Source organism: Bombus affinis, chromosome 1 (assembly GCF_024516045.1).
Source record: "Bombus affinis isolate iyBomAffi1 chromosome 1, iyBomAffi1.2, whole genome shotgun sequence".
Lineage (NCBI taxonomy): Eukaryota > Metazoa > Arthropoda > Insecta > Hymenoptera > Apidae > Bombus > Bombus affinis.
Window position 1 is genome coordinate 11,668,293 of NC_066344.1, and position 16,756 is coordinate 11,685,048.

At 36.7% G+C, this 16,756-nt stretch overlaps 1 protein-coding gene across 2 annotated transcripts in view; it reads right to left on the reverse strand.

Annotated features, from left to right (window-relative positions):
- Positions 1–16,756, reverse strand: part of LOC126917089 (calpain-C) — a 39,240-nt gene that overhangs the window by 11,295 nt on the left and 11,189 nt on the right. The window contains exons 1-4 of one of the 2 annotated variants that reach the window (XM_050723560.1): positions 16,613–16,631; positions 9,035–9,178; positions 6,651–6,720; positions 1,226–1,508 (exon numbers count right to left, since the gene is read on the reverse strand). In XM_050723560.1, the coding sequence (XP_050579517.1) occupies positions 1,226–1,508; positions 6,651–6,720; positions 9,035–9,172 (491 nt within the window). In that variant the 5' untranslated portion in view covers positions 9,173–9,178; positions 16,613–16,631. Of the gene's footprint in view, positions 1–1,225; positions 1,509–6,650; positions 6,721–9,034; positions 9,179–16,612; positions 16,632–16,756 lie in introns of those variants that run through there. The other variant, XM_050723552.1, reaches the window with a different exon arrangement.

Sequence of the window (16,756 nt, forward strand, 5' to 3'; positions counted from 1 at the left end):
AGTTCTCTTCTCCTTAAGTAAATGATAAATCTATCTCTTTGGAAATATCGCGAGTTTAATAGTAGAATCTATGTATGAGAAATTTAAACGAGTAAAAATGCACATAATACGTAGAAGTGTATAAAATATTAAACAATTTCTGGTAATAGTTAGAAGCTCGGTTTACATTTCATTTCTTTCGTTGTAGTTATGAAAGTATACATTTGCATAAGTATCCGCAATTTGCCAATAATTATGAATGTTGTAATTAAAAATAAATTTCTTTCGTATAAAAATTTTCATTTCCTCAAAATGATTCTTTAAGTATATTTAATGTTTTCGTTCCACCCACGCTATTTATGAAAAACATCGAAAGTTGTAGTCATCGCATGACTTTCGAATTTCCTGAGAGAATGGAGAGTTGTGGATCGGATGGATATGCAAACACACGGAATAACTTTCACGTTACCACGGCCGATCTTGTAAGTTCCGGTGGGTGGCGTGGGTGTTCATCAGGTGGACGTTCATGGTGCGTTAGCACGAAGATCGACCTTATCCAGATCGATCGATGAACCTCGATCGCCACCGCCTTCTACGCCCACGCGAAACTGCATGCGATTGAAACTGGCCAATTGCCCAGTTTGATGTTATAACATCCGAAGATACGCCCATTTTTGAAACTCGTTTTTTCTATTCATGACATCATCTACCTACCATTTAAGTCCATAGCGTGGCCAATTAATTATGCAATAGGGATACTAATAGGTAGATATTAAAAGACTCGTCGTTTAGAAAAGTTGAATAAATGTTCTATTGATATAAAAAAGGAGAAATACTTTTTAACGTTTCAACTATCATCATAGCTAATAATAAAATTTATATGTACTTGACCAAATGGCTACAAGAAAGAATCATATTGCGATGCGTAAATATCGAACATATTTTCGTGAAAAAATTTAAAGAAAACGATCGTTCCATGTTGTTCCTAGTAAGTTTGATGTGTTTGACCACAAAGACTGTCCACGGATTTGGGACGATTCTAGCCGAATCCTGTAATTCGTACGTATATCGTGGAAGGCCTCGGCTAGGTCCCATAGATATTCTAAGCTAACTATTTGCCCCTCTAAACCTCGCCAAAAGGAGAAGACAAGAGAAGCAGGCGCGAGAAGAATCTCATGCGCGGCCGCTCACGTGATGGATAAATAAGCAAGCACTGTCGAGTTGAAGCACTTGCCCCGGTACTCACTTGGCATACGCTTTCTCTAGAAGAGCCGGCCAGAATTGATCACTGTGACGACTTTGCACGAAAGCCAGCCGTCCGTGAATTGCCGGTAGTCTGTCGTCGACGAGAACTTCGACCCATGCGCCGCACCACCACAACCGGAACCTGAAGACCCCTGCGTATTCAGCCGTTGGTGACCCAGGTGGTTCTCCGCTGTTCCCGAATCCTTGATCAGCTGGTACCACCCTGTAGAAAAGTCCCTTGCTCAAGTGCAGAACGCCCAGGCAAGAAACTAGCCATTTGTCACCTGAATTTAAGAATAAAGTATTGAAAGTTCTAATAACTGTAATGAATAAAATAAATAATTATAATAATTATAAAATAAAAATATTATTAATTATACAAATATAAAAACATATCTAAGTCTTTTGTGGGATATTCCTTCGTAATTTGAATAAAATCTAGATATTAGTTGTAAAATGTATACCAGAAAGATTTGATAATTTTTTAGCTAAGTTTTACAGTATAGGTCTTCATCTTCTGCGCTATTAATAACGAATATTCCCCGGAATGATTATGTAAGTAAGCAGAAGTAAGAAGATATAAACGAATGTTTGACTAACGAGGCTTACGAAATTACTCTTATCCTGAATGAAGTTTTACTGAATGGAAATGAAGACTTATATGTAAATTGTAGGTGCATTGATCTTCGAAAGATATAGTATCTAAACAATGGCAGACGTACAAGCGTGTTTCATGAACTAGGCAAATTATAACTGCATTTTCTCCTTTGCACGTGTTCTTTATTCATCGCACATCGGTTCAACAGACACGAAACTAACCACATTACGATCCAAATAAATTCTTTTTAAGTATATTCCGTGCGAGTTACAAGTGCTCTGTTATCGTTAATTAATCAGCTGTAGAATCACGAGAAACCTCTGTAATTGCATTGTTCGTTATTACTCGTTACATTATTCGAACTTATTAGAGAATAGTAAATAATGACCGAAAGTAAAAGGGTATTAATACACGTAAATGCAATAAATTGACGTACAACTTTTCCTTTCCTCGTGTCTCATAATTAAACAGGAAAATGTTTAACAAGCAAGCTGCATAATTCCTGATTAGACCTTCGAAAACGAAAGTTAACCGAGCAATAAAGTCGTCGCGGTGTTCGATCGCAGAAAATGTTCTCACGACGTTACGACACATGCCGACCGAAGATTAAGAATCTGTTTCGCTCCTCTACGAAGTTCATCAGGGCTCTGTTCCATAATTTATCGAATAACTTAAACGCCTCTCTTTCTCTTACATTCTTATTCATGTATTCTCACGTTCGCTTCTATTCAAACGAAAAAAAAAAAAAAAAGAAAAAAGAAAAGAACCACACGTGCATTGTTACGCAACGCCTTACCAGAGCATAGCAGCTTAATTATTCGACTTCCGAGAGAGAAACCAAAGTCGATCGTCCCGATCAAAAACACGACCGGTTCGAGGTAAAAACCTCGTAAATACATCGAATCAGGTAAGTACATGTTGACGACATTAAAAATATCATCGATCGGCGAGTTTTTTTCGTTTCGCCAAAAATAAACCGCCGTTAAAGAACGCCTCAGAATTATCCCGAGATTGACGAGGAGAAAAATCTCCGAGCGGTTGCGACACGCCGACCGGTACAAAAATAGGATAATTTGCACACGCGTGTCCGACTCTCACGATTTTCTCTTTGAAATTAACATCGTCGACGCCGACGAGATTGGCGTTAACGCAGCGACGATCGGACATTTTGCCACGACCCGATTAAATCGTGTCTCTATTCAAACGGTGAATGCATCGATCCACTTTCACTAGAGCCACAACCGCGATGACGACGAGACCCGGTTCCGAACCGCAACGATTACAGATGAGCTAACCGTTGTCCAGTTTTCAGCGGGTAAATAAATATTTTTCCTCGAACCTGTCGTTCCTGCAAGCTTGGACGAGGAATAATACCCACGAAACCGTGTCCATTGTAATTATGCTTGCAGTCGGACTCGACGTTTGCGCTGACATCGGTGTCAAGAGCTGGAAATACATTGTGCAAGAGAGTACAACCGATTATGGAGATGTACACGGCTTAAAATCGGATTTTACGAGGGACATTCGCGGTTCAATAATACCTAAATATTACTACATACATATAGTACCATGTAGGAATTTTTATTATAGTATCTTTGGGAGGACGAAAAGATACAGGTAATTTCAATATGAAAATAAAAATATAATTAGACATATACGCGTTAAAATAAGAGTAATTAAAAATATAAAGTACACACGATGCAATATAATGAAATGATTATTATTCAAGAGCTAACTCAGGTATGTATCCTCTATGTGACGTTTATTCGATCTATCGTGACATATATAATTCGAAATATGAATTTTAATAAAATGTGTCTGTAATAAAGTATTCAAAATATAATATAATTCGAGTTTAATATAGTTTTCCTTGTTATACACGTGATTAATAAGTATCAATTTCATTTTATGACTTGAACATACACTTATGCCTATCCTGACTGTATCAAGTGTCCCATGATTTATGAACGGTAGTGTACATTCTCTCTTTTTCTATTTTATAACATCCATCATTCATTTCACGTAACTTACTTGGATATCTTCGAGAAAATCTTGTAATTTTATTGAATCGTGGGGTATAATTTGTAAATAGCGCGAAAGTGATTCGTAAAGATCAAACAATCGGCTTTCTCCGACTGGTAAGAAAATAAGAGATAATCACCAACGAATCGTAATTATAAAGCGTAACAACACGCGCGTAATTCGTTGTTTTTATTATAATGTTTTTCTCATATATTAAACGTTTAAATAATTGTTACCACGGTCGCGTTACACCCGCATTTTTCTCATTGGAACGTAAATATGTATGCCAGCGCTTGTAGAGCGGAAAAGAAGGTGCCTCGATTATTCAAATAAACGAGAAAGAATGGTTGTCTACAATTTATCGTGCAGACCTGTAATTCTATTGTCCAGCCTCTCTCAAACTTGAATTCTAATTCTTTCCACGTTCTGGAAATACTCACCACCTCTACGAATTTTTAATTTCCAACATTTAGTGCGTTTCTGATATCGAAAAGGAAGGAATGTCGTCAAAACGAAGAAAGTAATTTATCTGATGGACTATACGCATATTTAATACAAAAACTTCGATCTCAAAGACCAAAAATTCCAATCTCAATCTCAATTTTATCGAATATTCAATCATATCAACGTCCAGATAAAAAATTTATCTTTTGAACAGTAAATCCATTCCATTCACGTTCGCGAATAATTCGAAGTCGATTAATTTTGAACAGTATATGTGATTATATATTTTATCTTCCATTATCCATACCCTGACAATCAAATTTCAATACTTGTCAAGTTGTAATGTTATATTATCGTCCAAATTAAAAATAATAACGACTCGTAATTTGTATCTTATCTTCCATTAGACGTACATGAATAACATCTCTATACTTCGATTCTAATTTTATCAAATAGCAAAAGATGATACCGTTCAGCTTAAAAATCTATTTTTTAAATGAAGGTATTGGCTTCTTTTACATCATTCGTGGAGAATTTTCAATGATTTTCAATTTATATTTTATCCTTCGTTAATGGCTGGAAACAGTGAAATAGCAAGATACTCGGTTCTATCGACCTGTCGCATCGCGGTCGACGAGTTGCGACGCCAAGTATAGTAAGAGAACTCGGACGCATCGCGAACTTAATCTCCGTCTTGTGGGGAGCCGGTGTAGGTAATTCACGAGCATCGTAACAGCATCGTGGACGGAAGTCGAGCGATCCAGGAATTCGTGCAAACGCGTTTCTCGAAGACGACGCGTTCACAGCACCGTGTCCCGTTACCGTGCATAAGTACGTAAGAGTACGCGCGCAAGCGGGCAAGGATTACCACGACACGTGATCGTTTCTTTTTGACCTACATTAAGGCGATTCAAATTGGTCTTGTTACGAAATAAGCTAATTCCAATGTAACAGAGATCGTTTTATGACTTCTATACTCTTTTTAAATCCATTCTTATACTGATTTGCCGTGGAATGTTTTCTTTGCTGTCTTTGTTGTATATTTGGTTTATTTCTGAAAATATCCGCTTGGACGTTGGATTTTTTAAAATAATTTTCATGCTTTATATCACGTTTCTCGAAAAGTTTGATTTTTGGGAAAATAAGCAAACTGTGCATTTATTTTACTAAGCTTAAATGCTTCTAAATAGAATTTCTCTCGCCAACTTTTGATTATATAATAATAAAATCTGGCTCTTTGTATTTCTTGTAAATTTTGGAACAACCAATTTCTAATTCTTATATAATTCAAGAAATTATACTTCTTATAAACTTGGAATTCCTCAAATAATAAAAGTACAGATTCCATGTACCAATAATTTTCATTTAATAATTATAATATTATATTTCGATAATTCTTGAAAACTGAAAGTAAACGGTAATCATGAAATCGCTAGTTTTTTAATATTGAGAGTTATTAACTTCCACATTCTTACGGGGTGAGTACTAAAAAGGAGCTGTACGAGGTAGCCATACAATTATCATACAATAGCGATGAGTTCGGTTATTCGTTAATTAAATCGCCGGGAATATCAATTATACCGGTATACGGTCGTAAGTGTCGTATCCCGAAGAAAGTTCGTTTGGATCTAATAGCTTCGAGCCATAAGTACCGTAGAAACGACCACGCTATACATATCTCCCACGTTCCTCAAAGGTTACCAGAGTCACTTTCAGGGTTTGTACGATTTCGAGGTCGTTCATAGGAAGACTTGACAAGCATGTCGACTCGCGTAATATATCTATGACAATAATAACGTTACGTTATTAAATGGCAAATTATAGTAATCGTAGCTAATCTGAAACGTGTGAAAGTGTCTCAGTGATGTCATGAAATGGTAAAACATAGTTTAACAATAAAAACGTGCGACTTCGTTACACCTTTTAGAAGTTTAATAAAATTATTACGAAGAAATAATACAGATGTAGAGTTAAACATTGATATAAAATAGTTCAAATTTAAAATTCGGGTGGCTTATACGAGATAAGATAACATACATAACTGTTTGAATAAAATATTGTAAACCGTGCTCGCTTCAGTTTTTGTTTGAAAATCAACCAAGGTGAAATGATTCATTGATTCACGCGTGTGCACGCATGTGAACCATATCATTAGGTTTCATCATGAGAGGATTCTTTGCGCCAGAAAGAAGAACGAAACAGAATGACTTGATTTTATTATGCTTCTATATCTTCCGCGTTCATTTTATCTATCGGAACTATTTCGCTTTGATTTATGATAAACTGATAAGTGCGCGCAAAATATTATATAACAATGATGATAATCTAAATTAGAAAATAGAAGTTTGATTTCCAAACTTACCCATTTTCCCGGGAATTACGTCGAACTGAGCTGGTGTGTCGTTGACAAATATTGGACGATTGCATAATTCCTAAAAAAGAAGAAAAACGGAAATACGTTATTCGTCTCTAAAATTATATAATTCTTCGAATTCTTCATCTTTAGTGGTACTTAATATTATTACACAGAACATTTATGCCACATTGATTTCTGCGAAAAGTTTAGAGTAATTAAGAAATTTATTTTATATCGTGGTATTAATTTATCAGAAGTTATCCGACTGAAACAGACTCAGTCACAGAACAAAGGCTGATTATATAACGCTTCGTTTTATCTTCTACAACGCATAATTATTCCCAGACGGACGTGGAATGCGACTCGCAATGGACTCTTGGCTTTATCGAAACCTACGGAGCAAATTTCTTACAGCGTCGCTGTTTTTTGTCGTCCCTTCTGGAACTTAGAGACTGTTTTCACGTTGCTTCCGGTTTCGGAAGAAACATTTCCGCAGAATTCCTCGCAATCACACGACGTAAGATTTAGACTGGCAACGTAACGTGACAGATAGTCGTTAATTACCGCTAATTACAATCCTCTAACATGACTCGAGCGTTTGCAGTTCGTCATTTATATTTTCATTGCCACGTTCGTTCCACTTTTACCGTGGCACTTCCGATTTCTATTAACGAATAAATCTTTCACGATCAAACGTGTAACTCAATGATACTTTTCTACAATCCCGTAAGATTGGTCGATAATTCGCTCGACAAATTAACAACGATAACAATATGTAACAGGTTTTGTCAAAAACGAAAAACAGTTTTAAAAAAACATATTAAATCTTGAAATTTAAAATTTTTTTCCATATTACACAAATGCGTAGACATCCACGGTCTAATACTATGACTTAGGTACCAAAAGACTTTTAAAAAACAAGCTTTCAAAAAACGAATGCAAAATCACGTATGATATTGCGTCATAAATAGAATTTATATTACTTCTATTTAATTTATATGGTAGTCATCGATGATCTTCCTTTTCAGCACAGGACATTTAACCTGTCGTTCCTCCTCACTACTCGTGTCACGCTCACCTTCGATCCTTTCCGGTCGTAGCAAAGTGTGACACGTAAATGCGCGTCTCACGTAATACCTATTGCGTGAACGCAATTGTCGACTGTGTTGTAGAAACGCACCGATGTCAGTAGCTTTTATTATGATCATTATACGCAACAAGGATTACCATAATGTCTCGTTTCAAAGGCCAAATAGACTCTGCTTACGCGTTGGTAACCATACTCTTTGCTCTTTTTCTCGTTTCTGCGGATCGTCGTGAAATTTACGTAATTAATCCGCCGAGTTACTGATCCCATGAAAATTCTCATACTTCCATTAAACGCATATTTCATTCAGAACGATCTACTTCGATAAATCTTCGAAAAGTCGTTTATTACCTTTTACTAAAAATTGTATTACTCTTACACTCCGTTTTGCTGATATATAAATGACTTGGTCATTTGTAGTTGTAGTTAAGGAAATTGCGTTACAGATATTAATCGAGCAATTTTATGTAGCGACTTTTTGCTTGGGAAGAAACCGTTAATACGTCATGTACAGTAAAGATGTTACTGCGCGATTATGAACACAGAGACGGTAAAGACATACGCTATGTGTCAAGGTTGCATAGTGCCGCCGTTACGGTTCCTAGATTTCAGATTCTTTGTCCTTCCGTCTTGTAGGAACTCAGGTAAATCAATGTCACTGAGTACAGACCGCATCAATGACGGTATAAAAATTCTAATATAAGAGTGGTGAGAAATTTTGTAGAATTAGTAACAATCCAAAGATCCACCGCAACCTAAGGCACTGTAAGCGGAAGACATACACGCAAGGTCCTTAGTCTCATGAAATCCTAAAGCAGTGGGACTATGAAGTCATATTTGAATTAATCTTGAGCCACAAAATTTCAATTCAGGAAGCATGACGAGATCTTGAAACTCAGCTGGAGTTGATACGAATTCATAGGATACTGGATTGAACCGTCGTGGAGCTGTAGAATTGGATAAAGCTAACCCAAGTTCATAAGCAGATTATTGGACACAAATAATACCTACCATTCTACATACGAAAAGTCTCACGACAGGAAACCGTAGAGGAGATCGTAGAACATCCTGAACTTGTAAACCCATAAGAACGACGTCATGAACAAAAGAACACCTTCAGATAAGGAAGTATTGAATTATGAAATACCTGGAGATCGAATGACTTTGAACTTGTAAATCTCCGATGAAAAGTACTTCAAAGTCGTGAAAGATCGTGGAGTTTACGAAAGATGAATGGAATATCTTTTATTCTTAATGAAGTAATATTAAACTATACGAGATGATAATTAGGTAGAAAAATTACCTTTGGTCTCTTCCATTGAAACTGAAACGGAGGCGTTTGATGGTAGAAGACCGACGTCTGTGTGGCTGGAAATTCTGGGTCTTCCCATAATTCACCTCGTTTCAAGCACGAACGCTTGATTCGTTCGTACTCGCTCATTACGTCCTGCAACAATAGAATTCCATTCGTTAGGTACGGTAATTACTCGGACGTTTAGTATCTCCACACGCATTTACTTTCTGTTCTTTGATTCGTGCATGCAAAATTATTACATAACAGTCCATCTGAATTTATCAACAATATTTTTACAACGAGTAGGTCTTTCACGGTTGAATCTGGTTTAGTATATTATATTCTTAATTAATATTTATGGCAAGTTGAGTATGGAAGGTGAGAAACTAACAGTACACGTTGCTTATTCGACGCTTCCCATACTTAAATCACTATTATAATCATCATCACGATGGAATTCCTCCACGGATTTTGCATTCGTAACGTTACGTGCAATAGTTTTAAATATTAATATTCTATCGTCGGCAACATCAACGTGTAAATTACGTAAGATAGCGAGTACTGTGAACATCAGGTGCATTAAAAACGTTTATTACGACCTCGATAGGATGTGATAACGCGTTTCAAGACCTCATCGAAGAACCATTGTATCGAGGTCAACACTTTCTCTCCTGGCTGGAAGTCTTCGTTGCTCAGACAACGTTTTCCTTTATAACCGCAAGCAAACTCATTGCGACTGGCGGAAAAAATATTTTTAGTAATCATTAACCGTAAAACAAAGAGGCAATTTACAATTTGTATCCGAGGGCGTCATAATCAGTGGGAAAGTGGTACAAACGTGTCTTTATTAAAAATGAGATAAGTATAAAACAAACGGCACATAACATCGATATTCGAGTCTCTCAGAAATCAAACTGACGAATTCCGCTTTTTATTAGTTTCTTAATTTCGTTACATAAGTAGATGATTAATATTCGATTCTCAAGCAACAAATGACTTACTTTCGTAAGTTCATTTATCACAATAGGATGATATAAATAATGGTAAATTGAAAATCTACCTTAAGAAATTGATCAAATTCTCTATGGATATTTGATATGAATACTTTTCAATCTATGGACTTTATTACTGTAGCTTGTGAGCGGTTCAATAAATTTCTGAAGATTAAAGATTTCGTCATTCGCGTCACTTTTCCTCCGGATCATCCACGAAAGTTTATTACGATAAAACTTAACCATAATCTTATTCTATACCGTGAGCACCTTTAAACTAAACTTTATTCTATATTATCTTAAAAACATGACCCTTTAGATGTAACGTTGCATATATCTTTCACGTTGTAAATCATAACTAGCATTAATAGAAAATGATGCAAATAGATCATGAACGAATTCCTTCATTTTAATAGAAAGTAATTATTTCACGCAATTGGTTCTTATATTGTGATTACTTCCGTCATTTTGTTAATCAAACGTAACGACAGGACGTAATAATTATATATCGACGAACTTTCTACAAAAATTATATCATAAATATTTTGTAACAGCAAACATAACCGTGGACATACTACTTTCCTCCCTTTCTAATAATACACGAGGTTTCTTCTGCAAAGATCGTAACGCAGATCGCAGAAATGTGCGATCTCTCGAGGCAAAAGTACAAACGCTTTCGAATCCTAACGAATCGACGATTTCCCCTTGGCGAATCATCCGTCTGCTATTACTCAAAATCATCGTCACGGAAGAGATGCGAGAACTAGCCTAGGTATTGGCGATTTGCACGCGTGAAAGGAGGATTTTCGACACGGTTGAACGAGCGGTAACACCGCACGATCATATTTTGCAACGCCGCGCGGTTGATAATATATTTTCACTGCGTGTAGGCGATAACGCGAAGGGGAAGGTGCGCACACGCGTGCAAAAGTAACTCGTGAAAGCGTCATGATTGCGAAACAGGTAGAGGTAATTACAGAAGGTTGGACCCGCCACGTTCTGACCATTGTTCCAGCTAGTCAACTAATCCGTCCGCAGAACAATCTGGTGCACCAATTAAGATCGTAACGAGTCGCTACCGCATACTGACTAATTGGAATGCCTTCGAGGCTCCTCCACATAGAACAATTTCAACGGTTCACAAATTTCTGTTATGTTATGTCGTTACCTCGGCATACCGGGTTAAGGCGTGCCTTCTTCTATTGTTATACTGGTTGACAAAAGGCGCGGTTATGTTGTTTGCTTTTTCAATTACTCCCTTTCGCAATAGGGTTACGTTGTTTATTACGATTTCTCGCTGTCCATTCTTGAAACAATTTGTCGGAATTTGGATTTAAATAGATTGTGTATTAGTCGTATATTAGAGCTTAGTTTACATCATAGATAGAGCGCGGATATTTGTCTGTAGAAATTTATACTTTTATAGATACAAGTGAGGAAATGGTAGGCAAAGCTATGCGCGCGGTAGCGACAGTTCTGTCGCTCTCGCAGGCATCGACTAAAAGTCCAATTTCTTCTTTTTTTAATAAGAAAAAGATTCATCTGTAGTTGCGTTGTCAAATAGGCGCACGTCCATATAAACATACAAACGAGTGCCATTCTCGTAAGCGACAAATTGTCGCGTAATGTGCGCATAAACTAAGCAGAGATTTATTTTACAGAATAGTTATATATATTTATATACTTTGGATATTTTACGTACTTTTGCGTGTTATTTGTATTCTGTGCATATATAAATTTCTCATAAGATTAACCTGAGATATTTTTAGGATTACAGAGAATATGATTGCATTCGGGATGCTTAGGACGACTATTTCATTCGTTGGAATTTCAAATAGGAGTTTTATATCTCGTGTCTTTTACTTGATTATAAATCATAATATAATATTTTCTCGCAATACGTGACGATTAATAAATTCTGCCAATCAAAACACATGATTACGATAGTGACAAGTTTATCGAATTGCTCGTTGTTCAATGAACCTAATGAGCAGGGAAACCCTCTTGTCGAACCGTGTCGTACGTAACGCGTCCGTTGTAGCGGGATAATGATTCAGACTGTCGCTGATAAATTTTAATTCCGCAAACCGGTTTAAAGGCAGTTGTGTTTCGGTAGACCAGTAACGAAGAGGAGCTTGGACGGCTGAGCGCACAAAACCACATTGTTTTCTTACGGAAATCTACGAGATCTACCGTTTCTCGCAAAACAAGTCGTACGGTATGATATATTTCATTTCTCAAAACTGGCTTCGCTTTCATGCGAAATACTTTCACTCTGTCCTACCGTGTCCTCCGCTCAAAAAAAATAGAACGTTCAAACCATTCGAATTTATCCTTAAGCAAATCTGCCGTCGTTGAACCGAGTAATGAGATAGTAAAAGAAACTGATCACTTGCGACATCGTTCGCAGTTACAAGTGGCCTTGACCGATTCGCGTCCAATAAAGGATTAACTGTAAGTAAGAACGATGAAACGGGAAAATGCAACATTTCGTAGAATTTAAGTCTACTATATGAAAAATTATTTTGCCATAAAGAAAATGATATACATAAAATTTGTCTCTATTCTCAGACTTGCCTTCGAGACGGTAGATAGAACATCATAACTAATCGGAGCAACGTTCTAGGATTCTGATCCAAACGATTCGGAACTCCGCAAAAATGATCCAATTGAACAGACGAAAATGCTGACAAGAAGCCTCCGGTCGAACTTTATTTCGCAGGAAACCACGCGGACGTTTTATTTACTTTTACAGAATTACCGGTTGCCCGGTATCTTTTTTTGTCAGCAGCAGGAGTAAGGAGCATCGAAGCCGCGGCGCAATCATTCGACGAAGGGAAGCATGAAGCACACTCGCGGCTTGGTATTCCGTCAGAGATAGATGCCCCTGGCACGTACCACGGGTAGAGAGAGAAAGAGAGAAAGAGAGAAAGAAAGATTTTACATTGTACGTGCCAGGTTATTCGACTTCGCCTTCCGCTAAACCGAACACTTCTCTCCGATCCACTATATATATGTTAAGCCGTATAATAGCTACCATACTCTGGTACCGGTCGGACTAGTTTCACGCTTGGTTCTCCAGCGGCCTTGGAGCGCGCCAACCACCGCTGCAAACTCGCGACGAGAAAACCTTTATGGTTTTGCCTCTCCCGAGACGACGTTGCGTCGGACCCTGTCGTGGCCTCTCTACGTGGATTCCGACTCCCCGCCTTCCGGAATTTCAGCTGTTAGGCTTCGGCTTTTATACAGCTCTACGATAGAAACGACCGACCCGGGACGCAAATTACCGACGATTCACTGCGGTGTGCCTGCAGCGCGGAATCACGCTAGTAAAACGGACCGATTGGAAATGTTCTCCTCCGCTAGGAAGGTGTGGCTCCGGATGATAAAATTTCGCGACTATGCGGCAACGTGGGTTAGTAGGTGTTGATTGGGTGAATTAAGGAGTGTTTCTAAGAAACACTATTTTGTGTAATTTCGATAAAAAATATGGATTAAGATAAAAAAATGAAAGAACGTCTTATAGATCGTAGGATATGTTTACTTCGGTTATGGTTAATATGTAGAATTATCAAGGTTTTGTATTACATTTGAACCTTTTCACACAATTCATCTTCTAAATTATTCCTAATTCGAAAAAATATATTAAACAGAAGTTACTCTGTTTTTACATTTATAGGTAGGTATATTCCTATCTGAATAAAAATCGACATTAATTTCATCAAAGGTAGGTATCTACATGTTTTCAGCAGAAAATATAAAAGCAGAAGAAATGTAAATATGAATGTAGAAAAATGTAGAATGTGTGAAATCCATCATTTCTGGATCGACAAGCTTAAAATCACGGAAACACTTGGCAACATGAACGTGATTCAGTATTTGCGTCCTCGATGACTAATCATACACTTTCTATTTCCTCGATCATTTTTCTTTATTCCACGTACACGTTCATTTCAACGAATCTTTTAAGACAGGTGTATAACTAAATGCTTCGAGAAATCACGAAGTTACGAGAATTGTATAAAAACGGAAGATGAAAACGTATTTTTCCTATGCTGACGAATCCTTTCGACTCTTCGCACTCCAAGAACTTAATGCAATCAACAACTTCAACACTTTCCATAGTTTATTGAAACCATAGTTAAGTATATTTTAAAGAGGAAAAGATAATAATAAATATGTACAAACTTTATTAGCTATATATATATGTAACTAAACATCTTTAAAATCCCGAAATTGCAAGAATTACGTAAGAACAAAAGATAACATTTCCTTTCGTTGTCAACTATTTTCAGACAATATTCGCATATGCTTTGATCAGCTGTTATTGACAATGTGGTAAAAATAGAATAGATATAGACAAGTTACTCAATGAAACATTGATCGCAATGAATGCGTTCCTTTCGATTGGCATACGCAATCGATTATCACCGTATGGTTATGGTCTGTAAATGTGTATCAGCGTGGATGATTATTTCTCTGATGTGCCAGAGCAGTCGTGGCAAGTTGCTCACGTAACGGGATATCGCGAAGGAGAGTTCTGAGCAACCTCGTGCACTACGACCTTAATTTCCTTCCTTCTATTATGCGGTGCTCCATTTTTCATCCCCTTGCGAGCGCATCTCTTCTTTCAACAATGATTTCGAAACCACTGAATCGACATTGTAAGTGCATATAATTTATTGCGCTGAACGACGCATTGTTTCATAAGAGGAACGATTTTTGCATACAAAATTTGTATTTGTAAGTATATTGGCAAGACAAGGTGCTAGTTTTTCTTTTTCTTAAAAATACCCTTTTTGTTTATATAGTCATCTAAATAATCTTTTAACTTTTTTAATTTTACAGAGTCCTATAAAATAAAAAATTGCAAGTTTGTGCAATTAAGATATAAAGATTTGAAAAGTTCCCTTTCAAACGTCATACTTTGTATCACATGTTATTAATTCAAATATACCTAAACGAGAAATTCTGCACTCTTTCGAAGAATTTATCATTGACTGTATTTTAACCGTGTAGAAACCATTTACATCAATATAATATACCATTATATAAGAACTAGGTAGTCTATGATGATCAATTGCTTCCCAAGTTTCAAGTTAAACTATAAGACTGTGATTAGTTAAATCCCTTTTTTATAAATTATTAAAATGTGATTAAGTCTAATGAAGATAACAATCAAACGGTTAAGAAAAGTTGCTATAACTGGAAATACCTTAGAAATATGTAATTATTGAAATATTTATTGCCTCCACAGGCAACAAATATAAAACAAGCCTAGGTCCACAGAATCTGAGGATAATTGATAACACGAAGAAAACATTTTTGCGACGTCAACCGTGGTAAAACAGGATATTAATCCCTCGAACCTTCTATTCGAATATTCCTTGCCAGCATAAAAATATTTACACAAAGAGTCAACTACAAGGTTATAAACCAGTAAGACGTCTTTTTAGCGTATTCCACGAGAATGATCAATTATGAAATGCGAAAAAACCAAGCAAAACGAAATCAAATTCTCAACTGGCATTCCACTGCTCGATCACTACTGAAAGAAGCAAATTATGCTCAAGGTAGGCCAAACTCCTGAAGCGAGACCATGTCTCTGCATCACTAACGATGCAACGAACGTGCAAAGTAAGGAAACGGAGATCCGCGATATAAATCCGTAAACGCAGAAATCACCTCTCGTTATTCTAATATAACAACTAGGTGAATTACTATAATCCTGCATTGATTGTCTTTAACAGTTTGTTGACTCACTCTCCAGATATATTCCTCTGGAAGCTGTTGCCAGCTATCGTCCTCCGATTTTAGACAATATTTATCAAAGAAATAATCATCTCTCCATCTGTAATGATGTATTATCAGCTAAAGATCAAAGATGTTATACAAATAGTCATTTTAGCACATACAGTGACTCACACAGGTATTGGAACACTTATCATAGACAAGATTTATTCGTATATTGTGGATGTTGTACAAAAAATTTTGAAATTTTATTGGTGCTATGATGAGACACGACTGTCATGATTATATTGATAACGTTTGAAATTAATCAGAAAATCTATATAAAAGTTACAAGGTATTTAAATATATATGTAGTAAAATATTAGTATATAGCACAGATAACCATGTGAAGCATATAATAAATATTGAAGATGGTCCCACTGAATATTAATATAATGCATACTTGACTGTCCCAATATTTTTGTGAACTCTATGAAACATGTACTATAAATGTCTTGTAACTTCTATATATATAATGTATATATTTTTAGACTTGTTTCACACTTTGCCAATACAATCGTAATGGCCAAGTTTCATTACAGTGTTAATGACATTTCAAAACGTTCTACTGATAAAAGGTGTCCACGAGCGTTCGAACACTCTTGTGAATTGTGTATGTTCAATACGATTCTCTTTATATGGCTAGTCAGAGACAAGCGATCTCGAGGTTCGATTCACAAATGCGTTTCCTTGCGGATGCGCGTGGTACGTGTCGGAAATGATTAACGCGAACGCGCATGGATCTTTATCTGCTATTTACCCTTTTGCCCGCCTCCTTGCTTTCCAACAGGAAAATTATAGCTACCTCAGGCTCAATACCCTTTGCCACGTAACTATTATCTCTGCCACGATAAGAAATTCAGCCAACCTCCGAAGCACAATGAAATAACTTGATCGCCTTCGAGGCGCTCTCGTGACAGCCATCGTTTTCCCCAATACGATGTTTTCT